General features: G+C 39.1%; 1 protein-coding gene across 1 annotated transcript in view; it reads right to left on the bottom strand.

Moving 5' to 3' along the window:
* SYTL5 (synaptotagmin like 5) overlaps positions 1–23,959 on the bottom strand; it is a 55,724-nt gene that overhangs the window by 29,622 nt on the left and 2,143 nt on the right. Inside the window, exons 2-4 of the mRNA XM_079327809.1 lie at positions 20,415–20,913; positions 11,183–11,398; positions 1,119–1,231 (exon numbers count right to left, since the gene is read on the bottom strand). Coding sequence (XP_079183935.1) covers positions 1,119–1,231; positions 11,183–11,398; positions 20,415–20,533 — 448 coding nt within the window. The 5' untranslated portion in view covers positions 20,534–20,913. The remainder of the gene's footprint in view (positions 1–1,118; positions 1,232–11,182; positions 11,399–20,414; positions 20,914–23,959) is intronic.

Genomic DNA, 23,959 nt, shown 5'->3' with positions numbered 1-23,959 from the left:
AAAATAAAAAGTGAATTTCTGCACAAAAAGCACAGCACATGTCAAACAACCTACAAAAGCCTGAAAAATCCTTGGGGGATCTTTGCAATAAAATAAAACTCTAACTTGAGATATTTTTCATTATCAGCTCTTGTCTTGAAATATGCTTCCAAATTTATCAGTGACAATATTTAATAACCAAAGGACCTGAAATTTAATTTTGAAATTTACAGTATCTTCTGTGTTGAATGTTTTCATAATTAAAATGTTTGTTCAGCTAGAAGCCATGTATGGGGGAAATGGCTTAAATGCATTTTTCAATATATCTATCAAATAGAAAATCATTAAATAACCCATTTGACCATTGACATAATATTGAGAACTTTTGTACTTGCTAGTTTTACAGCTTCTGAAGCACAGTGATAATGGCAAGGTCTGTATTTTCCAAGGAGCAGGTTTGCACCATGCATTTTTTCCAGTGGTAGTAACCCAGTCCTTCTCCTTACAAGCTAGGGATGAAACTGGTCAGAAATGCTCCATCTGAAATAAACTGCCTAACACCTTCTGTGTTCAAACCATCAGCATTCAGGATAAACTCCTGTTTCTTACCCCAGTGGTTTTGTGGTACCCTGCAAGGTACCAGAGCAGCTCACACACACTGGGCTGTGCCTGGCCAAGACAAACAGAATTTGCTGTACCTGAAAGTGCAGGTGCAGCTTGTTTCACATTCACCTTTCTTCTTCAGAGTTGAAAAAGAGAATTTGAGTGATTTTTACACACCACTATCACAAATAAGAAAGTCAAAGGCAAAAAATGACTGGGATGAGATCTGTCCATACAGCCACACTTTCTGGCATGAACTGAGAATGAACTTGCAGAGTCTGGGCTTTGCAGCTGATCAACATTGTCCCACCTGTTTGGACAGTGAGATTTTCAGCAGCTCCACAGAGATACTTTTTTCATGTAGGTCTTACCTTTCCTGAATATTAATTATTCATAAATCACTGATAGGCACAAAAAAATTAAGATTAAAATACTGATTATACTTCAATCAGGATTAAAATACAAGTCAAACACTCAAAGAACAAGGTTTTGAACATATAAAGCACAAGGAAATCTCTCTCTCTCGAGGTCCCTACCTGGGAATTTGTGAAGGATTGACTGTCTGACAACATCAGTTCCAAGATTTGATTGTTTGAAGCGCTTTGCTCTCTCTTCAAAAAACCATTCTCCTGTCACTATCCGTAGCTCTCTGTATGAGGAAAATGAAAAAAGCCAGAGACAAAGGCACATTAACAAACTTGGCCAACCAAAGCTGCTGCAGTTCATCAATCAGCTGCCATGCTCACAAATTCTGGACAACATTTATAGAGTTCAAAATAAAGTGTAAAGAGATTGTAGAGCTTTAGGAATAATAGGACACTTAGCAGAAAAATATCACCTCACTTTGTGAATGGAAAGGAATTTTTAGTAGAAGGAAATTTATTTGGCAAAAAAAATGGTTTCAACCACAAGCTTTCTGTAAAAGACACAGAACATTCTGTCATCCTAGTCTCTTGTGAACTACTCAGTGTCACACTTTTCACTATCTCCAAAATTATAAGAGACATAGAAACAGCAACAGTGAATTGGGGGAGAAAATCCCCCACCAAAGCTCCTGCCAGAGGAGTCAGCAGTTCATGGACTCTAAGTGGTTATAGACAGGTTGCTGTAAGCCCAATATAATTTTCATTTCTGTTTTTATATGCTGACACTATGTGCAGTTTCTTCACAAGGCAGTGCTGCCATGAATTAGCCGGTTCAGAGCAATGAAAATTTGTCTTTGCTGCTGTTCTGGATAATGTTCCTTTTTCAGGCTTCAAATTCTTTTGCCTATACTAACAATTAAGAAAACCTGTACTGACATTGTTGGTTTTTTGCTGGGTATATTTTTATGTTGGCTTTTAGCCTTTTCCTAAATTAGTTTCACAGCATCACCATTTCTACTTCCTCACCACACACAATTGATGGCAAAAAGCTATAAGCATGAATACTCTAACAAAAAGCAAATAAACAAACTAATAACCCCCAAACATTATAAACTGATTTAGCTCCAGACATGTTCCTGCTTACTGTTCAATAAGAAAACTTACTTTCAAACCTCTACTGGAAAAGCAATCATCCAATCTCTTGGGCATGAAAATTACTACAGACAGATTCAGTGCATTGATCAATATCTTCACTATTAAGTTATTTCTGAGTCATGCCTGAATGGAGTCTTACTTGAGAAAGTACTAAAAATTACAGAATAACATCCTGACACTGGTGAAAGAACCTAATATTATCAGCTTGTCCTAACCTGTTAGTGAATCATGCATCTTTGATGACTCACTAAAAAAAAGGTAGAAAAATCAAAATCCCAAAAACATGTCCACAAGCATAGAAATAGATTATTGCCTTATCTTGTTGTTGCAGACTCCTAGTGAAAAAGCTCTCCATAAATCATCATCATGACCACTCAGTCATTATGAAAGGTATTAAATAAAATCTTTATGCTCCAACCAAGAATTTTTAAATTACTTCTGTTGGTTCCAAACACTGAAAAGGATTCACTTCATTAGAAATTAGGCCTGGCCTGGCTGGTGTGAAAAATTGGTTTTTTTCCTCTGAATGTGTATTTTCACAATTCTCTTAAAGCATACACTTCTCTGTTCAGTTATTTTATACCAAGATTTATGTTTAATGTTTTATGTTAAACCATAAACCTTCCAGACCTTTCCCTGTGCCATCAAATTCCATTGCAATGTGAATGACATGCCACATTGCAGTGTGATTATATAGTTCATCCATTTTCTTCCTCAGTTACTACCAAGTTTGACCATAAAACTCCACAAGTGCTGCTTTCCCCTTGGATGGAGATTCCACCATCCTTGATATCTTACCAGAAACACTTAATTTGATCAGGGTCAGACAGAACACTGCCCACATCCTTATCCAGAGAAGCATCTTCCCCCTACTGCAAGCTGTGACAGCTAAAGGAGCTGTGACCTTCACTGAGGGTTCCAGCAGAGCTGGAGGCTGCTGCACACAAAGCTCCAACCTTTTACAACCAATCCTTGCAATAATTATTTCCACACACAGCCCTGATAGTGACACCCTCTGGGTTTCTGAAGTTCATAGAGGGGCAGCTCTTTGCTCCTGGAGAGCCATCCCTTATATTTTCTGGCCAGATGTGAACAGTGGTGAGGGAGAGAAAAGCTCTCTGGTGCCTCCTGCATCTCAGGAGCCCAGGGGCTTTCAGGGTGGCTGAGAGCAGTATCTGCTTGTTTTACTGCCCACTGTTTGTGATCTGATGGGGAGATTTGACCCTGCAATAGCAGGACCAAGAGCTCAGGGAGAGCCCTGGGGCTGGAGAGACTGAAGGAGCTGCAGACCAGGAGAGGATGGCTGGGGCAGCTGTGGAAGGAGATTGGGAAGAAGTGGGTGGAGGGCTCTGGGCTGTGCAAGGACCAGCAGTGGTGCTGCTGTGGAGGCAGGGCTTCCCCAGCATCCATCCCTGGGAGAGAGCCCTCCTCTCCTCCATCCCACTGTGGTGTGGGACCTCAGAGCTCATCACAGAGCTCTCTGTGTCCCCACTCCATCTCAACAAGCTCTGCTGCTTCTCTCTCTGGAAGGAAAGCAGTCTACAAGACAGGAAAGGCTGGCACCAGGCTGGGAGTGAGGAAGGAAAACTCTGCAGAAGGACTTTTCCTTCCTCTTGCCATCCCTGTGTACCTACTGACCCAATAATCATCTTCCTCAAAACATAACCTTTGCAGGGAAGGGATAGATTAGTTTATTTAGGCAACAACTGACTCCTTTATCTTCTGGCAAGGGATAACTAAGCAATCTACTTCTCTTACTAATCTCTCTCTGCTATCTGAAACCTGCCACTATCAAACAGCCCCAAATTATGCAGCTTGTGCCATCCTGCTCCACCAAAAATGTTCTAGGACATTGCTGGCAAACACAAATTGGGCCCCAAGGAAAGAGGATGGTGCAAATCCCTTTTTCAGGGCTGAGCAGGCAGAGTGTGATGGTCCCTGACAGCTGGACTGTGTGTCCATCCAGGTAATGGCAGCAAACTGAACTGCCCCCCTTCTTCATAGACTGATGACATTAAGATCCACCTTTCCAAGGAGGTGCCAGTTCTTGGCAGGGACACTCTGAAGAGGCTCACACACATTCTGCTCTGACTTCACCAGAAGAATGAGGTCTGAGGCAAAACACAGACAGCTCCCTCAACTGAGGCACAAAACATGGCAAAGAGAGGGAGAACTGCCCTGCTTGAGTCAGGTGCTTCACCCTCTGGCCAGCCCTGTTTATCCACAGTGACAGGGAAAAACAACAGGCACTGAAAATCCCCATCTGTGAATTTCTAGTATTGGAAGTATTTTCCATGTTGAACAATTCTCACAAAGATTTGTGTTCATGTTGTCTTTATCACTCATACATGTCAGGAGTATCTATTAAAAGAATTTTTGTTCTGCACATAAATAGAAATTACTTCAAATCAAATGATTGCCTAAGTCTCTGACTTGAAGTTTGAATTTAATAATTGCATTTGACATCCTGAATCAAAAAATTGAAGAGCAAGACCTAAATTGTCTTATAATAATAATGTTATACTCATGAGATTATGACAAGGGGAGTCTCTCTCCTACTGAGACAGAAGAAAGAAGCACTATGTCAGATGCAGGATTTAAATGAACCCTTTCTATCTGAAGAACTGCTACAGGTGAAAAGGAACAAGGGGTTTACTCAATAGCACATTAAATCAGTGCTTGCAGATTTGGCTTTGTTGTTTGCAAAATGGGCCCAAAGTCCATGATCTGACTGCAGACCATGGTATGTGCATCCATTTTCTTTACTTTCTCAGTTAGATGTAGCCCATAATGTAAAGAATAAAAAAAATAAAATAAAAACAGGATTTAGATTGGCCTTCCAACATGTTCAACAGATGTTGAAGTCAGTAGTTTTAAAAATAAGGAAAGTAGTGTTAAAAAATGTAATTATTGTAATAACATGTATGATTTTGCATCATTGCACTTTCCTGCATTCAGGACAGCAAGGAAAATTAGCATTCAAGCAGAGAAGTTGAGTACCAAATACTTTAGGTATCTGCAGAAGTCTTTCTACATTAATTACTGATCCACCTACTCACATTATCAAGTGAGGGGAGCAGGTTATGGTTCTGTGCTTCTTCCCCCTCTGTGATCACCTGCTAAACAAATTAATGATACACTGCTCAGTTTAAAAACAGAGAATAACCTGTGGCCTGCCCCTGTCAAAAACACAGATTTTCCATTCTCATTTTTGCAAAGCACTTCATGGTTAAATGTCCCAGTTAATAATAAAAAAATCCATTTCAGATGGAAAGTCCCAATTGTTACTTTCAATTATTTCTTTAGGGCAAAGTCCCACGCTGGTAAAACAGGTTCATCTCCATTTGATCATCCTTTCTAACTCACATCCACAGCAGAAGCAAGAGATTCAGCCTACCTTCCTTTTCCATCCCCTGTTCCTCAAGTTATTTTACTTCCTCCTGAGGAAGAAAATGTGGGAACAAAGACAAAACCAAAGGCTGGATAAAATGCAGCCTGTGTTTGGACATACCAAAGCCCTTATCATAAACCCTCACATACCCTCATCTTTGAGAGCACTGCCTTTATAAATCAAATGCCTAGGTAGCCCAAGTTATTACAACAGAACAAAGCAGTAATGGAAAATTTATCTTAATCTCTGAAATGATTATGCTCTCTTAACAAATCATGAAAATTAATCAGTATCTTTTAGTAACACTTATTCCCATTAGGAGTTTAAAAATAGAGGCGTTTTTAATGTTTTACTATGCAAATTCTTTTCAAATTTCTTATAATTTTATTTTAGTAACTTTAAGGCAAGTTTTTCTTCTTTTCACAGGGTCAAAAAATTCTGTTTAATAGCCTTACAGCATAATGAAACTTACAGTGGAATTAAATTTATGTTGTAGAAAGTACTCTGTGGAATTGAATACATACAGACACCTAGACACATTTGCAATAAGAAATAGAGACAGCATCAAGGTGTCAAATATGCCTTTCAGAAGACAGCTGGAAGCACTTTATTCCCCTCAATCTACTGATCATTTTCTCTTCCAAATTTAAAACAAAAACTGATCATAATTTAAGAAGATGCAGTAGGGGAAAAAGACTTTAATGCATCTTTTAACACCCATGTTTGAAAGCTCCTGATTACCTCAGTTCCTTGTTTGCATGGAATAGAGCAGGAAAATTCCTCTTTCAAGTGCATCACTACATACAGGCTCGATTTACCTCATTAAATAGTGCAAAACGTGACAGTAAAACACAATCACATGGATAAAGACTGTCTTGTTCTCTGACCTTTGCTAAGAACGAAGAGTTTGGCTGAAGACTGAGCTCTAATCCTTCTTGACCTGCAAATGCTTTGTCTTGAGACTTTATATTTCACCTGGTAATAACACCCATGAGGGGCAAAATCCAGTTTCTCTCTATGGACATTCAAGGGAGATATTCTTTGGCAGTAATTGTAAACTGTGAGACAGCTTACATGTAAATCTGTTGGTTAGGCTTAAAAATACTGATGAACTTCTCTCACTATTCACATTCAAATGTCTTTTCTCAAAATCACTAAATCTCTTTTTTTGAAAGCTTTTCAGAATGTAATTAATATATTGTAACAAGCTTCCCCACCACCATTAAGCTGTTTTTCAGGCAAGTCTGTCCCTGGAGAAATAGCAGATGAAATGCTCTAAATATTATTTTATGGAAGTCAGATTTTCTTGTTGCCAGATGATGTTCTGATTGGCAGATGAGCAAAGAGACTGTATTATTAAATGATCTCACCCCTACAGCCACCATCATGTTACTATGCTGTGCTGGGGGCTTTTTATTTTTTCAGACAATAATAATATGCTTTACCACATACTTATAAAATTAGCCTCTTGAAATTACTGTTCTTCAAATCAAAGTGAATATGCTTGCAATTTGCCACCTTTTTTTTTTTATCCACCATAATTTTAAAGCAAATACAACATTTGATCCCAGGCCATGTGACAAAATGCACTAAAAAACATCCCAAACTCCAGTGTTAGGACCAGACAGGCAGGACACAAAAAGATCATAAGGAAAGAAATGTCAAAATGTATTAAATGAAGCAAAGCAATGGGCAATATTGGCTGATATTCTTTTTATTGACACAACAAGTTATTTGTTTCTGCAAACACTTTGGGTGACCTGTGTAACTCAAGGGAATTCTGCAGTAATTTGTGCAGTAGTTGTCTCTTTGAATGAACACATTCTCCACCCAGTACCAGACCTTCTCTGACCCCAAATGCACTAATTCTGAAAACTTCTGGACACATTCCTGCAGGTGTAATTCATGACTGTGGGAGAGGGCTTGTACAAGCTGCTGCTGTAACCATCACTTTAAACAGCACTTAAAAGATGCTTCTGAGCACAATTTGGGGAGCACAGCCATGAACTAATACAGCACCAAAACTGTTAAAGGTTCACAAGCATCATAAACACTTCTCCCTGACATTTGAGGGTCTCACAGTCTGTATGACAGCAGACATACACACCACAACAGTTTAACCTGCCTCTGCCAGTGGAACACTCAGCAGGGGCTGGAGTCTATACAGACATCAAGAAAGAGGGACAAAGGAGAGGAACAAATATAAAAGTTTTCCAACACTCTTTGGGAAGCATGGTAAAACAGTCCAGTTTGACAGACACAAACACTGTATGCAGGTCAGTGCCACAGAACTAAAACACATTTCCATTCTTCCTGCTTTTTGTTTGCTACTTATAAAGCATAAATGTCTCTTATCACTGGATTATTTTTTTCTCCTTGTCTTCTGCCTTTGCACATTGTCAAAGGCCCTATTAACTTAATCACTTTCTCTATCAACTGCAATTAAAAAGACTAAAAATCCTGATTCCCCCAGCATTTCTGTCTTGATAGAAAAGCAGAACTGAAATAATGTGAACAAGAACTATGCACAATGATGTAACTGAAATACCTTTCCAAACTTCCATCTCCACACTGCCCACACATAAGATAATCTCTGTGTGCTCCCAGCAATGTAAAAGACATTTTACACATCATTAACTGTCATGAAGTCATGTAGAGACACTGCATATGAACAAAAGGAAAGGAGAGAGAGAGTTTCAATTTAATAAAGACACCCAACATGGGCAGAACGTTAGCACTTGCAAAGTTTAGCACTTTGCAAGAAAATTACAACGTGGTTTGTACCAACCCGAGGGCAGACTTCAACCAGAACTAATTGCCAAGGTGATTGCTAGGAGCAGTGCTTGGCACACAGAATGGCAGCAGGGTCAGGAGCAGCAGAGGTCACTGTGTTTTGAGAAGTTCACTCCCTCATCTCTCAGCCCCAGAACAGGACCATCTTTATTGGTGTTATCATCCCAAGAGAGGTCTATCCAACCTGCTGTAAAACAATATTCTGCAACCCTTCCAAGTTATGTCAATGTTCATACCATCTAAATTTCCTTTACTGCAATTTGGGTACCACATTACTTTTCTTACCCAAAGAAGGGTCATAGAACAGCCACTTTCTGTAGATTTAAAACTCAGGTATTTTCAGTCTTCTCTTGCCTAGGCTGAGCACCTGTGATTCCTTCTATTGCCCTGGATATCCTGTGTGCTGAGTTTCATTATTTTCTGTTGAACATTCTCCAGGTAACCAGTATGAATTCTGATACACATAAATGGGCAGGTACTCTACATAAAATGGAATTTTATAATGTATTTGCCATTATTTTTATTTGCCATAATTTGGCTTGTACATCATCGTGTGATGCTCAATTTTTCTGCAGTGGAAAATTCTGTTAATTCCTGTTCAGCTTTTATCCAGTAAAAAACCCAGATCCTTTCCTAAGGAACAGCTGAAGAGGCTGCTTTTATCCTCATTTTATGTTTCTGCAGCTGCATTTTTTCCTAAATGTAGTACTTCCACATGTCCATAGGGAGCCATCACTTGCTTTACCTTCAAACCACTTCTCTAAATTCTAAGCATCTCTTTGAAACCCAATCCTGTGCTTCAGCATGCCTGGAGCACCTCTCAGTTTTATGTCTCCTGCAGGTGTAACTGGCAAACTCATCTGCTGTGTCAAGGTCCTTAACTAAAATATTTAACAGTAATAAGCCAGAATTTATTCTGCTCTATATCACTGGGATTTTTAAGAAGGTTTTTTGATTGTGTGTGTGTGGTGCTTTTGGGGTTTTTTTTTGTTTGTTTGGGGGGTTTTTTGCTTTGTTTTCTTGAATTTTTTTGACAGTGCAATGTCCATAACCATGCTGAGAGCAAAGCTCTACAATTTTCCAGGCAGGGCTGCAATCACACTGGCAAAATTTATTCCAGGGTAAAGCTACCCTAATTTGTCAGCCTATTAGAAAGGAGCAAGAGAGAGTATCAAAAGGTTAACTTCAGCCAAGTTGTAAGACAGCAGCAGATCCTCCTCTGTCACCTATCAAAGGTGGAAATTAAATTGGTTTTGACATTATTTGCTCTTGAGCCAGCTCTTACTCATCATCCTGTCACCTTGTCTCAACACAGCTACCATTTGTTTCAGGTTTTTTAGAGAAATTAGAGGTAGTGCGGCAGGGTAAACAAATCCCTTGTTCTTTTCTTCATTTCTGAAGAGTAGCATTGTGTTTGCTGTTCTCCATGCTGTCACTTCTGAAAGGCACAGCACTGACATTATCTCAGAACTGCCTGAGGCAAAATACAAGGAGCTCAGCCAGGCCCATACCAATTTAAAATCATTTCACAAATCAAACACTTAACCATTTTCCATCTTAAGAGGCGAGACACTGTCCTTTGGATGTGCCCCACTGGATGCAGAGGAGGTTAAGGCATCTACTTAAAAATGGATGCAACCTTCTAAAGCTAAAGTTAGAAGATACAAACTCTAAACTCCATAACTTGCTGTATTTTTTACTCACTGTCTGGGTAGCCAAAGTCTTGAGAGAACCTGTGATTTGGGTTCACTTTCTGAAACAATTTACAGAAAGCCTTCCCTTTCTGATCTCATTAGTTTGAAAGTCTATTGAAAATAAAATCCCTCCAATTCTTCTCTTGTCTCTTACATCTTCCAGTCTTTACATCAGGACACATAACTGAGTTTTGTTGCTCAACATATTTCTCCTTTCCTTCATGGTTATCTTACCAAATCAAACTAAAGAATCCCATATTACCAAGCTAATCAAGTGAATTATTCTTCCATGCCTTTGGAAAACAAGCTAGTTGAAACTGGCCTGGAATTGGGAAAAGAGATAGTGCAGGAAATAAAAACCCCAGATAAGCTTCTTCCCTTGTGTATTCTCTGTGCTTGCTCTTTTGTGCTAAGGGCATGTCTTGGGTTGCAATGTAGGATGTGACCAGAAATGTGTATTCTATCACCATCTCTTGAAGCTGGGTGGGGCAGTGATTCCTTATCTCTGTGGCACATACTATCTGCTAATGGGCCATCTTTAAAATCAGGTGAAGCAATCATCTTTATCTTTTCCACAACCCATCCTCCCTCCAGGAAGATATCATCTGCTGCTGGGCCATTGAGTCCCACTGTATGACTGATAAAATTACACCATCCCACTGGGAGATGCTCCAGCCAGGGGAGGAGCCAAGCCTTTCCTACCTAGATAAAAACTGAGATTTTGAACAAGTTATCCATCTTTCCACTGGATTCCAGAGGAAAGCCAGACCTTTTCATGTCATCTCTGGACATTCAGAGGAAAACTGCACCTTCTACAGGAGCACTGCTCCAGCTGAACCACATCTGCCACTGCAGGAGGATGCAGCCACCATTGAATGGGACTGCTGCCAACACCCTGACTGACTGACGGGGTGTCAGGTTGTATCCTGACTCTATCAGGGTTGGGATTGTTCTTTGTAATACTGTATTTCTATTTTAATTTTCCTAGTAAAGAACTGTTATTCATAACTCCCATATCTTTTCCTGAGAGCCCCTTAATTTCAAAATGATAATAATTTGGAGGGAGGGGGTTTACATTCTCCATTTCAATGAGAAGCTCCTGCCTTTACTGGCAGACATCTGTCTTTCAAACCAGGACATGGCACAAAACCACTGTCAGGGCTGTAACCCCCAAAGGTGGTTATAAAAACTGCCCATCTTACGCAATCTTGGCGCACACTGAGCACTTCCAGTGCCCATCAGCTCCCAGCACACGGCACGAGCTGCAGACCCTCAGCTGGCAGCTCTGGCACAGCTCTCCCCTGTCAAAGATGAAGCCCAGGCTTTTCTGGCAGCGAATGCAGACCCTGCTGTTGTCCTGCTCAGAGTGGCGGTTTCCGCCTTTCCTCCTCACTTCCAGGAGCTCATTTTTCAATTTCCTAGAAGTAAAAAAAAAAAAAAAAATCTTTTAATTTGGAGATTTGACTCAGTGATCTGTAAGAACTTATCAGCAGATTAAGATTTTGTGCTAAAAATGCAAGACATGAGTAAGTGCATTTTTTTTTGTATTTGCTGCATTTTTTGACATACACAACACAGAATAAGTCTATCCTCCAGCTGTCAGACATGCAGTCAAGAGGAAAATCTGATAGATCACTATAAATAACTGCAGATAGCTGAGCAGTTCTGAACAACTGATAAACCATCTTTGCTTGTCCCTCATCAATAATTCAAGTCATGCTGAGCCCAGGTTGACAGCAACTCAGAACTGAGACTACCCAGGCCATGAACAGAAGCAAAACAAGAAAATATTTTCTTCAATTAGCGTGCATTTAATAATATGCCAGTGTAGAGTTAGTTAGAAGTACATATGTAATTTTGCACCAGTTATTCAAAGCCTTAAAAGAGCCCAAACCAAAAGATCTAAATAGGTAGTGATGTTATGCTGTGATGCCACAAAGTAAAAAAGGAGAATGCAAATTTAAATAGTGCCACTTGCAGATCTTACCAGTTCTATCACTGACTCTACAGAATTAAAATATTCCTGTTTAAGACTTAATTTTGAAGTCTGCAGTTTCAGTGGTCAAGAAGTCAGGTCCTTAACAAGAAAACAACAGTGAGGTGTAATTAAGTGGCTGCTAAATTCTTTCAGTTTTACATGCCTGGGTGTTGCTATGTCATCTTTACCCCCCCCCTTTTCCTATGTCCTTCATGCCCATCATCAGACAGGAGTCCCCAAAGTCTATCAGCCATGAAGAACTCCAGCTCACTGAAATTCCTATCTCTGTATCCACACAGATGCTTAAGGGGGTATTTAAAAAACCTGCTGCCACCTAAAGATGAATAAAAATGTGCCAGAAGGAAACCACATGGATGATAAAATAAATAAAATATTTCAGGTTGCAGCCCAGTAAAGGAGGCCAGGAATGTTGCTTGGGCCACCAGGGAGCCAGCTCTGACAGAATTAGGCTATTTGTGGATACATTGCCTTGCTAAAAGTCTGGCCAGCATTTTGCTTCCCAGTGGGAGCCCATCAGCAGCTGCTCTGCAGCCACCTGACCTGTGGATGCTCAGCCTCTGACAGCTTTAGAAAAAGGGCATGTCCAATCCCTCCAGGCAGCAGGGGCAAATCCCAGTCAAGGGTTTTCCTCTGCTGGCCTCTATCCAAAAGTGAGTGCTTCATCCAGCTTTAGACCTTTCTCCCACATCCAATCCAAGCCTTTCTCTAGTGCCTGAGCCTGCAAAAATCTGTCCAGGCTCCACATGCTTTCTTGGTACTTTGCTAAATGTTCCTGCAGTTTATTGATTGCATCTCACACCTCCCCCCTTCCTGCAGAGATGCTTTTGGTTCCAGTCAAGTGTCCATTTCCTTCTGTGAGTCAGCCAGCTCCAAATGCAGGCAGGTGGCTTGTGCTGTGAAAACTGCCAGTGGTGCTGCTGCTGCCACTGTGCAGAGAGAAGGGAGATGACCCCTATTTTTGCCAGCCCCATCCTTGGATCTACCTCCAAACATCAAATGAGAGCTCATCTGCTCCTTGTGGACTGAGAGCTAAAGGCAGCCCACCACCAGAATGCTCTTGATTACACCATTTTCAGGAGACAGACACCACATATAACCACTTGGATAACAAATACACCTTTAAGTGCTTGTGCAGACATCCAATTGCCACCAAGTTTATGGTCACATCTCACTAAACATCAACCAACATTCACAAATGATAATGATTTACTGTCACCCCTCCAGCAATGTGAAGAGCTGTGCTGCATGGCCACTTTGAGTACCAGCTGACCTTGGGGAAATTTGTTAAGATTGATTGTTCTTTCACACAGTGGGAGTACTGCAGCACCTCCCAGGCTCAAATTCACCTTGCTGGACTTTTGCAATGACCTCAGGAGCTGCAATTCCCAAAGACCTGTGTGAGCTGTAAGGACTGAGCCAAGAAGATGCTGCGCACAGTGGCCTTTCCCACATGCTCTGCCACTAGGTCCTCTATTCCACTCAGCAGCAGGTCCCACCTCTCCTTGCCTTCCTTTTGCCTCCTTTTTCTCAATTACAATGCTCCCCTGCTAATCTCACCTAATTTGATTGCCAAACTGGACCACCACTTCTTTACTTGATCATAGAGAGAGAATGACCAATCTCATTTTTTCAAAATGTCTGTCAAAACTCTGACTTTTCATACAGCAGAACCACCAATGAATATTTAACAGTCTTTGATAGAGAGCTATATTTTTAGTTTATATCCAGGTTTGCAAAGACTTGCCAATCACATACCAAAAAACTAGAGGCACAAATAATTCAGTTCCAGTTTCTTTTGGCTCTGAGTCTGTCTGCAAATCAAGCACCTGATCCTTACCCAAGTGTCACAGTAAGTCAGAAGCTGAATTTTGTTAATCCTCAAATCTCAAAAGGGTTAGAATACTACTCACTAGCAAAGGCTTATTTTATTAATAACAGATTTATTTCCAGTGGCTTTTTTTTTTACCGAAAAAAAAAATATAAATTAATCATGACACATTGCATTTCAGAAACTTGACACACAGTTATTGGCAGTTGTTAGTTTTTTTGGCAATAATCACTCTGTCCTGTGCACTGCATCCAGGTGTCTAATGGTGAAACAGAGCCTCCACTGAACCCCTTCTACTCCAACCTTCTCCCTCCCCACTGCAACTTTCAGGCCCTTTTGGGCTTGCTTAGAAGTATTTTGGGGCACAAAAACTGTTTTAAATAGTTCCAATTAAAATTAGGAAATGTCCATAAGAGAAAAACAATAAACAGAACTTATTTTTCAAAAAAATTCCTTAGAGAACAACATGTTGAAAAACTTATCAATGTTCTGGTGACATTAAAAAGACATTATTCCTACTATTCAGTAGTGGTGATTGCAGCAGTGTTTCCCACTGCTGATTTGAAAAACAATCTAAAATTCTTATCAGGTGGTAGCTGATCTGCTAACAGCATAAATTCTAAGAACTGTTTATTTTCTTATTTTTGAATATAAATTACCTTTTATGACTTCCAGGGAACTAAGAGAAAATAAATCAACCCACACTTTCTCCAGTTAATTAAACAAATTAGAAAGAAAAATTAAAAAGCAAGCAAAGAATGCATGGACAGATACATTGGATATAAACTTTCATTTGAGATTCCCTATATAATTTGTTGAGCTGAACTCCTCATTGACTGCAACAAATAAATTCATATCTGAAGAAAATAAAAAATGAGCTGTCTCAAGGGCCAGGAAGAGCAGGAAGAGGTGGGTGAATCATCTGAAAAAATCCATGGCCATAACAGTCCCTGAAGAAGCAGAGCTGAGCTGCTTTGACTGCACTGAAAAGGGATAACAAGAGCAGCTGCACTGACTTACATTTATTTCTCAGGGCAGGAACCAGATGAGTTATAAACACCCAACTTCCTTGTGCCAGTCTAACATCTGCACTCCCCATAATTTTAAAGGAGCATGTTTAAAGATGGAGCTAGATATTTTTAATGACAAATATTAAACAAGAATTAATCTTTATCAATCTTTTCCTAGTAATATGAAAGGGAAAATAAAACTCAGCAAAAGGCAATTTAATAGGCTTCTGGAGAAAAGAATCCTATAATTAATTGAAGTTTCTAAACCTTCTATTACAATGGCTGTTTGATGAAAGATAGCTATTAAAAATAAATTAGATTCTGCTATGTATAACAGAATATGTAGCCATTTTTCTAAATCATGAATTATATTAAGATCCCTCTACTGCCTGAGAAAATATGTTAAGCATGTTGTAGAAGAGCTCTGTTGTTACCAGTATTCCAGGTAACAATGAATGTCTTAACCTGTCCAAATGTGACCTTAAAGGTCCATGTAAAATACAGCAGGAAACAAAACAAAACTAAATAAAATGAATAAATAAACCAACTCCAGAATTGATAGCTCTTGGCACAGTTGCCCACCAGCTGCCAGAGGCTCAGGAATCCCTGAGGAATTCAGGTCCTTCCCTGTGGATGCTGAAAGCAAAGAGGCAAAGGTCCTTGGTCCTTCCCAAATGCAGCCTCAAGGGATGAAATATTCTCAAACCCCTTTAATACTGCAAAGAGGAAGCAAATAGAAGCCTCAACAGATTAAACTTTTTATAAAGTAAGCTTTGCACTAGAGAATATTTATCCCTCAAAGGTAAAATATCTATAGTGCTGCAAGGGGCAAGACATTCTTTGCCCAAACATTCACTTAAATGAATGCCATAATTTCCTTAACTCTGTCAGCATTATCCACTTGTTTTCAGTTAGGTAAATTTTAATTTTAATACCAAATTGACTGGTTTGGATTTATTTTTTCTATTTCAGTAAGATTTTAGAAAACTTTTTATTTTGAATTTTTTTCTACTTCATCCCTTTTCCATTAAAAAAAAATCAAACAAATGAACAAAAATCCCAAACCACCTGTCAAATGTAATAGCATACATAATTCCTGAGTTCAATTTTCAAATGTCTCCTGGATCTTCTTTCTCCCTGTTTCAAAACCCTTTTCCCAGTGAAGGTGCAGAGCAGCATAATCCAAGTACAATTTATTTTATTGTGTCTTTATTTTGACTCTAAATTCTCAGAGTTCAAAGGATCATAAAAAATTGAATTAAAAATGAAAAAGGGCAACCTTCTCCCTCCCTCAGTCAATTATAACTAAAGAGTTTGGCAGGAAAAAAAATTGAATTGCTTTTGTACAAATAAATAGAAACATCCTTGTTCTGAATGTGTGCAACTGCTAACTTAGATTCTAGATAATTTTTCTGTACAGGAACTGGCATCAACATACTTGAGTATGAGGAAGAATGGGAATTTTCTTCCCAGACTGAGTCTCAGTACCTTCTCCAAATTCAGCCAGATTCCCTTCACTGTCTGGCACAGTACGCAGAAAATAACAGTAAATATTATTGAGAGTTCACAAAAAGAACTGGGCTATTGCCAACTTCCATTGAGATTGCCTTGGACTGTAAAATGTGAGTAGCTGAAATATTTTTTATATTTTTCTAATCACAGGTTTTCACATTTTGTTTATGTAGCAGATCATCATGAAAAAAACTGTGTTAAGAACACCCAAGTATGGAGGCACAGTGATGGCAACACAAGGAAACAGGCAAAGAATGAATTTGCAATGAAAAAGATCTGGCATAAAGAATGGCAGAACAGAGCTCAGTGAAAAGAAGGAAAGGAGGCACAGGAACTGAAATTACACTGGGTATCATAATGATGACAAACTTCCATAGGTGAAACTTTTTCTGGGTAACTCGCTCATCCTCTCAAATAAAAATGGATAATAAAATTGAAAAAAAAAAAAAAAAAAGACAAAACAGATGCCCTGTTGGTTTCTTGCTAGTCCTCAATAAAACAGATCACATCCAGTGTATGAAAACTAGTCACCATGGGAAATTGTGGATTGTGGTTCTCAAAGAACACAGGACAGCAAAACAGGCACCTCTACCCTTCGAGTACTGGCAATAGTAGCTACCCTTGGGGGAAAAGTCTCTGATTCAAAAATAACAATTTGTGAGACTGTTCAATGCACCTCACCAATGTCTGAGCTGCCAGACAGGAACTTTGCAGTTTCCAGGTACAGAGGGCCAACGTGCTTTTACACAAGGGCTCTCTCCTCCAAACATTTATAAGCAGTTTTACTGAAACACAGACCTTGCACCATATTACATATGTTATCCTGTGACCATTTTGTGCTTACAAACAAGTCCAAATGAATATTCAGCAGATGAGTCACTTCCCATTCCCAGCCCTCAAACTTCTGCTTCTTAAAGTACTTGCCTGTAGCTACCACATGGTGGTATCCATGCTAACAATTTCTCCTCTATTATGATGAAGATAATACCCTAAATTGTTTCCAAGGGTCTCTTTGGACTCATAAGAAGATGCCACATTAGTCAGATGAAGACAGGAATGCTAATTTCCTTGTCAATACAGATCTGGGGCTGGTGCAATTCTTACACAACTTCTGGCAACCTCAATGCTGAGAGGTTCAAGCAACAACCCATCAAAGCCTTTTTCTTGGACAAAACTGGGAAGTTCCTTCTTTGCTTTCTCAGTACAGCAATTTTTACTCTATCTCCTCTAAAATCATGGCATTTGTAGCTGTGCTCCACAAAGAATGGAAAGGAACTTTGTAGTTTAAACCCTAAGAAAACACTTGAGGTAAGAATTAATGATTTTACTCAACCTTAGCAATTGAAAACAGCATGATGGTAATTCAACTGACAACAAAAGCATCATAAAACAATATTTAGGTTATTTGCATATTAGCTTCAAATCAATATCCAAAAAAACTTCCAGTCATGTAAGATGCAAATTTAGAGTTAAGAATATAAATCATAATCTTTATTAAGAAGGTTGAGTATTTGTATTATTAAAATTAGACTTCAGAAAAGGAACTTGATGACTCCTGTGTTTCTGTGTGGGGGAAATAATTGTGCATCAAACAAAAATACAAGAAGAGCCACCTGCACTACAGAACACGAGCAGAAGCAGTGACAGTGAAAACAACCCTTAACACTTTTATTATTAGAACATCCTCCTGCATTTACCATTGCTTTCATAATGAACAGAAAGGTCTTTCAAGTTACAAGGGCTTTTGAAAACTAATAGGAAGAGAAAGAAACAATTATCAAGATATATTCAGAAAGAGTGGAACAGGAAAACAAGGTATAAGTAAACATCTTCCCAGAGTGGAAAATGCCTTGAAAATAAATACAAAAAGGGACTTGCTCTTCTGCAAAGTACTTCAATAAGGTATATAACAGATTGTACCAAATGGAATTTTAAAGACAACAAATGTTCCTCTGAAGTATGCTTATAAGCCATTATAGATTCTTGCCAAGTTGTACTGAGAAAGAAAAATTAAAAAGTCTCCTAGGAAGCAGTTAACAGTTCATAGCAGTTTATAGTTTTTATATTTCTGGAATCTTTCCATATTCCACTGTTATCAGCCAAATTATGGTCTAGTGACAATAAATATGAAGCCAATTGATTGATACACAGGTGCTAGAAGTATGCACAAGCACCATATTGTAGCATTAGTTATTCTAATTAGCATTACATTTCAGATTAACTTGATTTTGAGTATTTTCCTAGGGTGGTGCTTCCATTTTTGCCAAAATACTGATAACCCAATACCACCTGTGATTCACTGAACTGTGCTGAGCTGTACCCTCCAGGGGTGCTGCAAGTTCCCAGACTCAGCAGATTTGGCAGAGTGAATTCCAGAAAAGCCATAAAAAACAGAAATTTGCCAGGGTTAAGACACCATATTGGAAAAAAAAAAAAAAAGTAAAAAGAAGAAAACAGCAACAAAAGAAATCCCAAACTAACCAAATGAAACAGAAACCCCACAAAAGAATCTCAGAAGTTCCACATTTCCATTTGAGATTGGGAAATGATAATAGCAGGAAAAAGCTGTCAGAGCTTTAGGAATCTGTGATCTGATACACTCCATACTGATGCCTTTGACAGATGATTATTGGCACATCACACATTTCCAAGGCCACCACCTCAAAATAATTTATTTGAAGTTCTTATTTTATTACTAAATAGAATAAACTGGAACAAACAGTGCTCCATCTGTTTTCTTCCTCATCTCACAAACCATTAAGGAGACAAAATGATTAATTTGCCCACACCACCTTAGAGAAACACCTTTCCTTCCAGTTTTCACCCTCTCCTTTTAGATGAGCCTCTGTGTTCCCCCAGGTAAATGGGCTGCACACCAACAGGGGCATTGCACTTAGACTGGCTTCAGGTGAAGGAGAAAAACTTTCAAAACCTGTGGCTAACTCTGCACAGATGTCCAAATAATGATTTTACACGGCAGAAGGTTCACCAGGTGCTGATCTCTGTGATGCCTAAAATGTCTTTGCACAATGCTTAAAATGTTTTTTTAAAAAATCAAAGGGAATAACAATGCAGCCTGGCCTTGGGATTCATGTTCAGAAACCAGCAAAGGCTGGAATTTTCCCTCTGTCCTTTGTTATAGTCAGCAGCCTTCCAACACCAAGTGCTGCATCCATCCACACTCAGCCTCCTCCTCAGAACCAACACTGCATGAAACCTCAAAGGGCAGTGGGGGAAGTGAAATGAGGCAGCAAAACCATCCTTGAAAAGCACAGGGACCTTTCCAGAATTGATACTTAGCTGAACTAACTCAAACTGAGCCTTCTAAAACTGCTGACTCAGCCTGCCTCTCACATTGTTCTCTGAACCTTGGTTTTTACTTTTCTGAGTAGAAAAAGAACACTCAAACTCTATTAATACCCTGAGACTCTAATTCTCCCAAAAGTGAGATAAATACTTGAGATTTTAAATCTTATTTGTTAGTAAATCAAAGTAATTTGAAAAATGAAGTGTCCCTCCTCTCTATTCTATAAGCACCACAACAGAAAGGGCACCATTGTGCATTTGCCCCATGCTGTAGGAAGTCCTGAACAGAGGCAGATGCCAACTTTCTGTCCCTCTGACACCTTCCAGACTTCTCTCCCTCAGTCAGCTCTGAAGGCAGATTCTGTGTGCAGCTCCTCTCAGAGGAAGAGTTCAAGAGCCTTACTAAAAATTTCCATTTACGGGGGAAATTCAGCCAAACTGGACTAAATCTACAGAATCTGAAATTTGTTAAGTATTTTTGCACTTGTTATCTTTCTTATACTTTTGTCTTGAACCAATGGACATGATTTTTGTTTACTGAGAACCATACTACCAAGCAATTTTCTTTTTAGCACACTTTATTTGAATTTACAGTTAACTGTGTCATCTCACAGCACTCACCCTTGTGTGAGGCTACATCCATACTAGTTCCTTCCCTTCCTTAAAAAAAAAAAAAAAAAAAAGAACACAAACCACATTGGAATATAGAAAACTTCCACTGGGCACCACAAAAATATCTGCCAACCATATATTTAAAAGCAGTAACAATAAAGGGTTACCTTATTCTTTTATCTTCAACTTTTTTCAAGTATTCATCTCTCTTCAATACTCCCAATATTGTTTCCCTTTCATGTTCCAACAAAAATGACAAATTGATGATCTCTGAGTGCTTTGTCATGATCCTCCAAGAGTCACTCTATCAATGTCCACTTTGCCCAATCAATACTTTAATGATTTATTTGCACAGGTCCAAAGGCACGTTGGTGTCAGAGTTACAAGATCCACACAGCCAAGAGGTATTTTGAAAAATGCTCCTTTAAATTAACTGGCTGGCAAGATTGTATTGCTTTTCCTTCCAGCTACACAAGAAATAAAGGTTTCTCCTTTGCTTGTTCCTTGGGAAAGGCAGGCATTTTCCTGGTTATTGGAGGTCCTTGGGTCCTGGCTGGTGCTCACTGCAGGTTTTCAGATTGCATTCACTGCAGCTGCAGAATCAACTTCCTGAATAATTGGAGTTTGGAGCCACAAAAATCACTGGGTGTATTTATATCAAACTACCTGAAAATCAAAGCAAACATGTATGGGTGATTTTTGAAATTATCATCACAGTCTGGTTTGACAAAAGCTAAAGTTAGTAATGGTTTGGAAACCACTGAAGAATGACCTATAAACGTACCAGGTTATCTCAGGGGCCACTTATGCACAACTGGCATAAAAGTTTGGTATTTTTCCCCTAAGAAAAGAGTGAAACATCTCATGTTTCTGCAATACAGGCCCAAATATCAGGTCACTTTCATCAAGTAAGAAAATGGGATATGAAGGTGATACAAAACTGAAGCACACAACAAGTCAATGCAAGGCAGAAATAAAAGTCAGAAGTGCCTGTTAAGAGCTTCCTGTCACTGAAAATTGGGAAACAGGCAAACAAACCATATACAACTATTTTTGGTTAGATTGCTGTCTTAGACATACAACAGCTAAGTAACAAAAACCCACATGGAAAAAATAATGTAATATTATTCTCTGCATTTATTTTAATAGGAAAAAATAACACAAACATCCCCCCCCCAAAAAAAAAAAAAAAAACTCCAAAACAACCAAGTATCAAATCATTAAGTTTGTTCTTCAACTCTTGAAAAAGGTGTTTCTATTCATACCATAAGACCAAGTTACTTGTAAGCAAAAGGAAGAAATCCAACATGTGAACTGTTCTTTGTTATTATTGAGAAGGTCAGGTTATTCCTTGAACTGCCTAGAAAAATGCCTGGTGAAAGTCCTTTTAACCCAACCAGATCCTAACATCAGCAGACTGGAGAGCTTGAGGCATCAGCACAAATCTCAGTCATTGCTTGTATGGTCAAGGTGCTCTGAAATTCTGTTTGCTGATTTTCCTTGCAGGGGTAGCATGGGTGACATGAAGCATTATTCTCATAGGCATTTATTATTTTGAACTGGGGAAAAAAGGACCAGGTTTTATTGGAAGTGGAAAGCCAAGAGGTAAAAGAGAAGAACTGAGTCAAACAATTAGAAATTTGGGACTGCAAAACTGTTGTTTTGGTTTTTTTTTTTTTTTTTTTTTAACATTTAACATTTTAACAAGCACCATTACTGGGTTGATGATGTGCTACAGGTAACCAGGGGTTCTTGCAGAACCCCAGTGCAGTGGTAAGGCTGGCAAGAACACCCTACCCTGAGAGATATTCTGGCACTGGGAATTCAGGGAAGATGAAAAACTGCTTGATAAGGCTATCTTGACATCTGGTAATTTCTTCTCAGCTTTCCTTTAACCATAAAGAGATTAGTACTCTAGTACAGACCATAAAAAAGCCTCAAATATTCCCTTTGACTAAGTGTGTTGCTGATCCTTGCATGTTCTGGGAGATTTTTCTCTCAAAGCAGGAGGGCACATATGACATCCAAAATTTCCAAAGCCATAATTGGGAATCCAGTTATTTCATTTGCCACCTGGAGGGTCAAATACACAAAGCTCAGAGCAGAACTAAGCACTTATAAGAGTGATGAGAACACAAATTATCAGATAAGTCAGACAAAATTTCAGAGTGCTACACACTCCTGTGCCAGACATAAATCAGCTGAAAGATCATTCCATTCAGTTTCTTACAGGGAAGAAATCCTAAACCACAGTGGTCTATTCAACAAAATTCTGGTATCTCATGCTGACAACTGAATTATGGGGAACTATGTGAATTTTGACTAGAAACCATTGCAGCCTTGCTTGTGAAGACAACAGAAACTATATCTGAGTTTGAAACACAGAGAATAATGCAGAGCATTATGAAGTTTACCAGATGGAGAGACAGACATAAATTACATTCCTGTTACCCACAGTAACAGCAATATGTTTGCAGATTTTATTCTAGTAGAATAACTAAAATCAACTGAAGTTGAATTTTATCCACAATGGTTTGTGTGGCTTTCTTTATATTTTTTTACTGAACATTGTTCGGAATTTGACAAAAATCTTGTATGTTTTAGTTGTCCTTGACACCTAATTTGGCAGCTATCAGAAAATACAATTTTACCTGCTTATATGTTCAATCTGTTTTATGAAAACTAAAATACATTTTCAACTAGCAACAGAGTCCACCTACAGAACCAGGGTGGCTGCCTGTTTAATGATCTCATACTCAGTATTTGCAAATGTAAACCTCACCAATGAGAGTCTTAAAAAGCAGCATCCTCCAATTATCTTATTGCTTTTGTGGGGGAACAGCTCCAGCACACTGAGCTCACCAGCAATGCAGGTTTTGTGTTCGAGCTGCAGTAACAGACCTGATGCTGAAACAGCCCAATTTCCTGCCCAACATATGTGCACCTACCAGATAATGGACACTAAGATTCAGACTCACCTCACCTTCCAGATTTTCTTCTGCACTATGAAATTGCCACTCAAAATTACAATTTCCTAACAGATACTCCCTCCCTGATGAAGCTTCAGCAAATACCTCAAGAGAAGCTCCTCTTTGCTCAGACAGGCTCATTCTCAAGTTACACTCATGATCTCTGCCCAGGTGATATTTTGTACCCCAGGCTAGCTGAGGTAGTGGTAGAAGTTGACTTTGTCTAAAGCAGGTTTTCCCAATGCTTTGACAATGTTACCCTTGTCAGGCTAACTTTCAGGACTGAAGATACTGCAGATATCTTTAACCCTCAGGAAGCAGATCTAGTAATGAGAAAAAATCCTTGGTCTTGCATCCTGCATCACTCCTGCCTAATTAGACAAATTCTGTGTTGAAACTCCAAAGACTGCTGCTTGTTCTGCCTTGTGCTGGTACAAGATGTGCCAAAACATCCCTCACCTCACAGAAGGACACCTGGTTTGGTCCTTTTGTGGTGAGTGCTGGGCACTCCTGGCTGTTAGACAGGAGAAGAGTGACAGCACAACCTGCAGGGACATTTGCTCTATAGGAAAGGAGAAAATGAGTAAAGTGATACTGCTGTTGTTAATCTACTACTTAAGAGTCCCCTGCTTTAGACAACACATTATTAGAGACCAGGACTGTATTTCCAATTAAGACTTAATAGGAAAATTTGCTCTTCTCCTATCCTGCACTACTTTTGCTCTCTTTCTAAATGGTCCAGA

The sequence above is a fragment of the Erithacus rubecula genome, assembly GCF_903797595.1.
Source record: "Erithacus rubecula genome assembly, chromosome: 1".
Classification (NCBI taxonomy): domain Eukaryota; kingdom Metazoa; phylum Chordata; class Aves; order Passeriformes; family Muscicapidae; genus Erithacus; species Erithacus rubecula.
This window is presented reverse-complemented; position numbering and strand designations above follow the sequence as displayed.